Consider the following 8,934-nt stretch of genomic DNA (forward strand, 5'->3'; position numbering starts at 1 on the left):
GTCCATAAAAAAACATGTAAATGTGAACGAAGGCAAAACAAAGGACCCGTGTTGGTATGTGGAATCTTCACTCTTAGAATCGAGAAGTCTTGCAAAGGAATGTCGGGTCTATAAAAAACATGTAAATGTGAACGAAGACAAATCAAAGGACCCGTGTTGGTATGTGGGATTTTCACTCTTAGAATCGAGAAGTATCGTAAGGAAATTCAGGTCCACTAAAAAACATGTAAATTTGAACGAAGACAAAGCAAACGATCCGTATTGGTATATGGAATCTTCACTCTTAGAGTCAAGAAGTATCGTAAATGTGAATGATGACACAGCAAAAGACCCGTGTTGATCAAGATTAAAGGATATATTAGTCATTTGGGTGAAAGTAACTCGCCGCGCGCCGGAAATCTTCATCCAATGGCCACCAAAAGCAGAGTCCTCGTCGTCGGAAGCACAGGATACATCGGAAAATTCATCGTCGAGGCCAGCGTCAAGTACGGTCATCAGACCTTCGCGCTCGTCCGAGATTCCGCTCTCTCCGATCCGGCCAAATGTCCGATTATCCAGAAATTCAAGAGCATCGGAGTCATCGTCGTCTCCGTAATTTCTCCAACTATCATTTTCCAGTTTGCTTAAAGTTCATCAAATTATTTGAAGTTTTTTCGGTGCGTTTCCGTTTCGATTTCGATTTTTCTTTCTACTGCGAGAAGTTCTGAAAGAAATAGAAAAATATTCCGATCGAGTTGCTTACAGGGAGATCTGTTCGATCATGAGAGCTTGGTGAAGGCGATTAAACAGGTGGATGTGGTGATTTCGACGGTCGGTCTTAACCAGTTGAGCGATCAAGATAAGCTCATTTCCGCCGTTAAAGAGGCCGGCAACGTCAAGGTCTCGTAAACATTTGTTTATGTTCTTAATTATCACTACTTCCCACTCTGGTATGATATGTTATACTTTGAGCCTAAAGTTTAGTGGCTTTGCTTTAGAATTTCTAAAACACCTCGTAGCAATGAGTATTCTTTGTTTATAACACATGATCATTCTCTAAATTGGTCGGACTTTCATCATCCAACACCGAACAAAGTACGCATTCCCTTAATCAAGGCTCAACTCCTTTTGAGTCTTAGTCATTTTTTACTGCCTTCGAGGAGGCTTGACTCTTTTTTTTGGAGTCTTTTGTTCGACATTTGAGGATTTACCAATATATTGGGACAACTAAGTTTAGGATATGACTCTGATACCATGTTAAATGAACACAACTTTTCATAATGGTATGATATTGCCCACTTTGAGCATAAGTTCTCATGGATTTAATTTGTGCTTCCCAAAATGCCTCATATCAACTTAGAGAGTATTCTTTGTTTATAAACTCAGGATCATTCCTAAATTTCATCCTCCAACCTCTAATTGGCTTTTAAATTTTAAAAAGCATTAATTGAGTAGGTTAATCTCTAAATTTTTTTTAATAGATTCTTAATTTTTTAATTTTTTTTATTAAATAAATATTTAAAAGTTTAATTTTATGACTGATTTATATTTAATAGGTTGAATTAAATTTATGTTTAATAGGTTTGTTAATTATTTCTTTGATATGTTAAGAATTTATTAATGTTTTATAGGTTGGTGACTTACATTTTTTTAATTTACATAAAAAATTTAATTTAGTTTCTAACAAATAGTTAATTTAGTTCTTTAATAATTATCTTATAATTAATTTGATATCAAATATCAATGAAATAATATTATATCTAAATTATAGTAATTTTATATTTAATTACCAAATATTGTAACACTAATTTATTTCATTTTAGAGTTTATTTTTTTTAATTATACTTATCAACTATTTTTAAAATTTTAAAAATGTTCGAATTTATATTTTGTTATTGTTGGAACTTTAAAAATGAATACGAAATCTAAATTTTATGGGTTAAAATGTGTTTATAGAAACAAATATTTTGTTGTCGGTGCTGCAGAGATTTTTCCCATCGGAGTTCGGGTATGATGTAGAGAACGTGCATGGAGTCGGGCCAGTGAAATCTATTTTCGAGTCAAAGGTTCAAATTCGCCGAGCGGTGGAGGCTGAAGGAATCCCTTACACTTATGTATTGTCTTACTGTTTTAATGGCTTTTGTGTTCCCAGCTTGGGTCAGCTTGGGGTCACTGCTCCACCTAGAGACAAGGTTGTTATTCATGGCGATGGAAATCCCAAGGGTAATTACTTCTTCACTCTTATTTCTCTTCATTATATAGCTTGTGCGTTTTTTTTTTTTATGTATTAATAGGAGGTCGGTCCATTCCACGAATAGGTCCGTAGATAAAATATCGATTATTATTGTTTAGGTCGGTAGATGAAATAGGTCCATTCGACGAAACGTTGAGCTCCTATTAAAATACTTGTAAAGTTCATAGACCTTTTCTTTGTTTATATCCATGATTACTTGGGTTAGCTTGCGTGTACCATTGTCATTAAGCTCATCGTTAGCAGATATTGTTTGCTTTGGCCTTATACATATCGCGCAGGCTCACGATTTTAAAACGGTTTGGGAGAGGTTTTCACACCCTTATAAGAAATGGTTTGTTATCGATGTAGGATCTCACAATCCACCTCTTGGGAACCCAACGTTCTCACTAGCACACCCGCCTAGTGTCTAGCTCTGATATCATTTGTAATAGCCCAAGTCCAATACAAATAGAATAGATTTTGTCTGTTTTGGCCTGTTATATATCGTTGTCAGCCTTACGATTTTAAAACGTCTATGTTAGGGAGAGGGTTTCATCCCGTATAAGAATGTTTTGTCCAACCTACGTGGGATCTCATAATTTAGAAATCTATTATATATTTTTTTTAGATATTAAAGACATAAAAACACAAAAAATCAAGAATTTGGGGCTCATCTTGCAATTGAACTTTTTTTTTTTTTTTTTAGATTGAATTATGGATTAGTTTTGGTAAGCTTAAGTTGAATGAATTTTTCCATAACTCTACCATTTAGATACTAATTATCATTTCAAAAAGCGATAGTTTAACCTACGTAAATCTCTCCTTAATAAACACGTTTTAAAATTGTGAGGCTGACAATAATACGTAACGGGTCAAAGCAGACAATATCTATTAGCGATGAGTTTCGACTGTTACAAATGGTATTAAAGACAGACACCGAACATTGGACCCCAAGGAGTGGATTGCCCAAATCGAAACATTGAGTGTAGAAACTTTCCTAATAGACCCGTTTTAAAACAACGAGGTTGATGACAATACGCAACGGACAAATAGTTGTTAGCGATGGATTTAGACTGTTATACCTAGATCAAAAGGTCGAGAGTTTGAATCCTTCCACCATTGATGTCAATTCTAATAGTAGAAAGGCGAGACGAGTTGATTGGTATATATATATATATATATATAGTAAGAGTTTCCCTTTAGAATTGCTTTCTTTTTGTCCATTAGCACAACGTCCAAGTGGGTTTTCAGGTAAATGTCTGCATCTAAAATAATGAGTTTTTGTTTGGTTTCAGCAATTTTCAACACCGATTTTCAGGTAAATGTCTGCATCTAAAATAATGAGTTTTTGTTTGGTTTCAGCAATTTTCAACACCGAAGAAGACATTGCTTCTTTCACCATTAAAGCAGTGGATGATCCAAGAACTTTGAACAAAATTCTCTACATCAAACCCTCTGAAAACGTCTTGTCAATCAATCAACTTGTGGCCCTCTGGGAAAACAAAATTGGAATAATTCTTCACAAAACCTTCGTTTCAGAGCACCAATTATTGAAGAACATTCAAGGTTAGTGAAGAAAAAATTCGAATTTAAAGGCCTAATTTTAGTTTTTAAACTTAATTTCATTGTGTAGAGGCTGCATATCCATTGAATTTGATGCTAGCTTTTGAGTACTCGATATTCGTTAAGGGAGATCATACCAATCGTGAAATTGAAGCGTCGGTTGGATTGGAAGCTACGTCGTTGTATCCTGATGTTAAATACACGACCGTTGATGAATATCTTAATCAATTTGTTTAATCGTTCTTGTTTCAAGTAATATAAATGGTTTTTAGTTTGAGAATTATCAGTGTGGGAATCAAATCATTTGCTGCTACGTTGTTGTATCTTGATGTTAAATACATGACAGTTGATGAATATCTTATTTTAGTCGTTCTTGTTTCAGGTAATATAAAGTGTTTTTAGTTTGAGAATTATATGTGTGGGAATCGAATCATTTGCTGCTACGTCGTTGTATCCTAATGTTAAATACACGACTGTTGATGAATATCTTAATCAATTTGTTTAGTCGTTCTTGTTTCGGGTAATATAAACTGTTTTTAGTTTGAGAATTATATGGGTGGGAATCGAATCATTTGCTGCTACGTCGTTGTATCCTAATGTTAAATACACGACTGTTGATGAATATCTTAATCAATTTGTTTAGTCGTTCTTGTTTTAGGTAATATAAACTGTTTTTAGTTTAAAAGTTATCAGCGTGGGAATCGAACTATTCGTTCTTGTTTTAGGTAATATAAACTGTTTTTAGTTTAAAAGTTATCAGCGTGGGAATCGAACTATCTACTGTTGTTGGGATGACTGATGTCTTATCTATTAAGTGTAAAATTCGGGATTTTCTACATATTGATTATTATTTTATACATGACTGATGTCTTATCTATTAAGTGTAAAATTCGGGATTTTCTACATATTGATTATTATTTTATACGTTTGACTTGTATTTTAAGATTGATTTAATGTAACATGAAAATTAATAACAAAGATTGCAACGGTTTGGAAAATAAATTAAATACATTCAAACCGTAGTTGGAAATCTCGCGATTTCTTGCTAGCAGTTAATATCATGAAGGTAACCGTCCCACCACCCTCTTAAAGTTTCTGCACTCTCATGTCTACCGTCACCGACGTTCCTTCCTTTTGAAATATATACACATAGTCGAGAGGGAAATTGAGAGTGTTGTCGGAGAAGGAAATCGAGAGATTATATCACGAGAATCTCAAATTTCAATGAAGATTTAAGGCATTCATGTAGTAATGTCACTAATTTAGCGCAAGAAAATTAGGGACGTTGAACTTAATGTTTATGAAAGTTAGTATGATTTTAATTTGCTATGAATTGTATCTAAAATATCTCTCTTAGAGCTACAGAACTGGTCAAACTGTGTTATTAAAACATACTCAAGAGAAATTGGGTCAACTAGATTTGTTGGTTGACCAACTCGTCCAATAGTCAAAACCTAAGTAAGTCTCGGTTTAGAGAGCTACCCGTTCTCATTCTTGACCAACTCGTCCAATAGTCAAAACCTAAGTAAGTCTCGGTTTAGAGAGCTACCCGTTCTCATTCTAAACTCTTCTTCTCCATTATTTCAAACTCAAACAAGTAACAATCACCATACCAGCTTGCACCTTGTTCGGTTTTGCAGGTCACTTCATCACAAACCTACAATTTTATTATTGAAACACGTGTAAATCAAACAGATTGTTTTATCCTGCTCGATTCATTCGGAAACGACACTACTTTCATAATTTATTAAATAAAATTAATTTCCCATAGAAAAATAATATAAGAAAAGAATTCAAAGGGTTTAGGATTTGATGAGTTAAAAGGAAAACTAACCTAACTAATGTCTCCAACCTTTTTGACTTTGACTCTCTCTCTCTTAAAAGAAGACAATAATTTCGTGTTGGGTACTAAAACTCAAAACGACCACCAACCTTGTCGTTTTGCTTTCCTTTCTCATCAACTCGACCCACCATCCCATCTAAATTTTTTAGGCTAGCAAATTTTTTTTAATTATTTATTTAATTATATATATATATATATATAGCTTCATATTAATATTAGGGTTGCTTTTATCGAGCGGCACAGCCATCTCGAATAAAATCGAGATCCGTCATTTTAACCCTAACCTTCGAGTGAGTATTGTTTTTGTAATATATATGTTTAAAATTTTAAATCCTTCGAAGATAAATCGTAAAATATTTTTTAAAATAATTTTCTTTCATTTTTTTTATCGAGAACTCAACTGTTGCAAATAAATGAGAATTCGAGTAAAATTTAAACCGTTAATTTCTCGTACTACTCCGTATCTATAATTAAGAGTTCCTTAATTTAAAATAAAATTTTTAAAAATTATGACAAGTAATAAAATATTAGATGGAAAATATAATTTCATTATGTTATTATTATTATTATTTATTTATTATTATTATTATTATTTATTTATTTATTATTATTATTATTATTATTATTTTTTAATCATGAGTTTAATATATTTTTAGTATATTTACATTTTTAAAATTAATTAACCCAACTGTCACGATCGTATATTTTCAACCTGTGTCATCGTTATTTTGACACGCTCACGACAAGTTCTAAGAAGAACTTAAGTTCCATATTCTTTTTTTGCCCGACTTTGTAGCTTCGTCGGATCGTCGATGAGATTTGCCTTCATCAACTGAACACAACTTGTGCAGAATTCAAGCTTATTCGACTACACACGTCGTTCGTACATGCATGTTCAATCGTGTGCGATACAATCACGTTGGATCTCATTGGAATGTCGAGTTGTTTTTTTTAATTATTTTAAAAAATCATACATGTTCATTGTACATGTTACATTAATAATTAAAATTTATTGCAAATGTCAATTTTTCTTAATCTTCTCAATAGTCTTAAATGCTCTGTATGGTTGGTTTCGTGTATATTCCAGTTGACGTGATAAAAAAAAATTGTCGAATCGCGAACCAACTCAAATTTTCGGTTTTCTAAAAATTCAACCCAATCCAAACCGAAAATAAAATTTAACCGAACTCGATTTTTATGGTTTGGGTTGGATAGTTTAGGTTGGTCAGACTCTGAGTTATATGAACACTTTTAATAATAATATAAATCCAAACTGAAAATAAAACCTAACCCAACGTAATTTTTATGGTCTTGGTTAGGTGTTCGAGTTATATGAACACTCTTAATAATAATATAAATCCAAGCCGAAAATAAAATCTAACCCAACCTAATTTTTATGGTTGATCGGATTCTCGAGTCATATTAACGCTCTTAATAATAATATAAAGGAAGAAGGTTTAACCTTAATTAATAATTTTGATTTTCAAATAATAATAATAATAATAATAATAATAATAATAATTTTGTGCGAAAATGATATAAATTTTAAACAAAAAATTATTGTAAAAAATAATAATTGTTAGCATCGCCAAGAGTACAAAAAAAAGTTGAAAGTTGAAAGTTGAAATAATCGCATTTTTTTCATCATCATATTCACATCTCGTCGTATTCACCCGCCATTGAAATCCCCAAGCTCTGACCTCGTCTCCTCAGCTTCTTAGCCCTAACCCCCAAAAACAGTGTTCAATTTCCACTCAAATTCGTCCAGAAAACGGCTTTCGGTTCAGTTTCTCTTCAACGGCAATCACCTCCACCTCCATCCTTGCAGCGATTCGTATCTCTCTCTCAGGATTGGGCCGTTTAAGGTATTCGTCGATCGCTTTTGGTTTAACTTTCCTTCTTATGGTGTTGGTATTTGATTTGAACGCATGCTGGTGATCGGTTTCGTTGTTTGGGGAATCTGATTGATTCCTCTTTCTTTTGAGGTGTTGTGTTAATTTGAGTGTCTCCTCTTGTTGTTGTTTTGAGGTTTTACTGCTTTATCTGCTCTGTAACCCGAACAATTTGAATCGATGCTTCTTTCTGTGTTCGGTGATTTTGTTTTCGTGTTTAATTTCTGAAGGGTTTCTTCCAAGCGGTGTGCATGCTATGTATTTAGGGGTTTTTTTTTTTTTTTTTTTTTTTTTTTTGTGGGTGGGTCGCTAAGAAGGTTGTAGTTTATGGAAAGATGACGAGGAATGTTGTTGAAGGGAAGATCGATAATTAAATGATTGAGATTAACACAAACCCGTGTTGAATAACTCATTCAATATGGAGTGCTTTATATGTTTGGTTTAAAGGGTTGGAACAGATATCGTGTTATGAAATGACGTGATTGTCTAGTAATATGTTCAGGATTCAAAATCTGAGTCCGACCCACGATNAGATTGGATAGCGCAAGTGATTTGTAACAAACAATACAAAATCTCATTTCAGGCTTTTGAAATATGGGATCAGTCTGTTGCGTTGCTGCTAGAGACAAGACTATTGGCGTTGGATCTAGTAGTGAAACGCAGCCTAGGAATGTTCGTCACTCGCCGAGTTGGAGCTTTAGATGGGATCATCCTGGGCGTGTTGTTGGTGAGGAAGTTTCCCTAAATTCGATTTCAGATGGAGTAAGTAGGAACGAGCGGCCTGAGTTCAAGTATGAATCCTCATATGCATCAGAAGAGGGTAGTCCATTGGATAGACAGACATGGAAAAACTCCTCAGTATCTGAAGGAAGCACGACGAATGTGAGGACACCTACATCAGGTATTCTGCAGATAGACATCCTTCTAATTTTTACCTCTGTCATTTGTCTTTCACATGATGTGTGTTGGGTTTGATAAAAAACTAAATATTCGTGGGGGATTCTTCTTCTGTTTTGTTGGGTGGGAGGAATTGATTTGAATTCTCATACTTAAATATTCGTGGGGGATTCTTCTTCTGTTTTGTTGGGTGGGAGGAATTGATTTGAATTCTCATACTATTGAAAGACTTAAATGAGTGCCGATAAGAAATTAGAGCAATGATAGCAAGACAGAGTTTAATTCTTTTATATTACCTATAATTCAATATTCTTGGCTTGTGGGATTGGTATAGCTTGCTGCTGCCCCACAGATTTGTAAATTTTGTGCTATTGCAAAGCCTCTCGGTCATGAACAATATTTTCCACGTTTTGAAACTTGTTAAACGTGTTGAAAAAGGGAGACTTTGTAGGTTTCGCTTGTATTAATTTTATTGCTATGATAATAGCTCTACTCGAAGGCATTGAAATAGGGAACAGCTAAATATC

The 8,934-nt window shown here is 33.7% G+C and overlaps 2 protein-coding genes across 4 annotated transcripts in view; both read left to right on the forward strand.

The window, feature by feature from the left end:
- Positions 1-392: 392 nt before the first annotated feature.
- LOC111474287 (isoflavone reductase-like protein) lies at positions 393-4,417 on the forward strand. The gene is made up of 6 exons (XM_023119430.1): positions 393-591; positions 745-879; positions 1,965-2,202; positions 3,575-3,778; positions 3,846-4,027; positions 4,158-4,417. Exons 1-5 carry the CDS (start codon positions 409-411, stop codon positions 4,010-4,012), a joined length of 927 nt encoding a protein of 308 aa, XP_022975198.1. The 5' UTR covers positions 393-408; the 3' UTR covers positions 4,013-4,027; positions 4,158-4,417.
- A 2,840-nt stretch (positions 4,418-7,257) lies between these two features.
- The window catches only part of LOC111474285, a 5,449-nt gene continuing 3,772 nt past the window's right edge, over positions 7,258-8,934 (forward strand). For 2 of the 3 annotated variants that reach the window (XM_023119427.1, XM_023119423.1), the window contains exon 1: positions 7,258-7,483. Coding sequence is in view for 1 of the 3 variants with exons in the window: in XM_023119424.1 (XP_022975192.1) it covers positions 8,105-8,411 (307 nt within the window). In the remaining 2 variants the exon portion in view is untranslated. Of the gene's footprint in view, positions 7,484-8,093; positions 8,412-8,934 lie in introns of all 3 variants that reach the window. The other variant, XM_023119424.1, reaches the window with a different exon arrangement.

The sequence above is a fragment of the Cucurbita maxima genome, unplaced genomic scaffold (assembly GCF_002738345.1).
Source record: "Cucurbita maxima cultivar Rimu unplaced genomic scaffold, Cmax_1.0 Cma_Scf00285, whole genome shotgun sequence".
Taxonomy (NCBI): Eukaryota; Viridiplantae; Streptophyta; class Magnoliopsida; order Cucurbitales; family Cucurbitaceae; genus Cucurbita; species Cucurbita maxima.

Bases quoted from the DNA above. Each gene is read 5' to 3' on its own strand.
- LOC111474287 (XM_023119430.1), top strand. From the start codon at position 409: ATGGCCACCAAAAGCAGAGTCCTCGTCGTCGGAAGCACAGGATACATC. The intron at 880-1,964 runs GTCTCGTAAACA...TCGGTGCTGCAG, and splicing joins AAGAGGCCGGCAACGTCAAG to AGATTTTTCCCATCGGAGTT. The intron at 2,203-3,574 runs GTAATTACTTCT...GTTTGGTTTCAG, and splicing joins TGGCGATGGAAATCCCAAGG to CAATTTTCAACACCGAAGAA.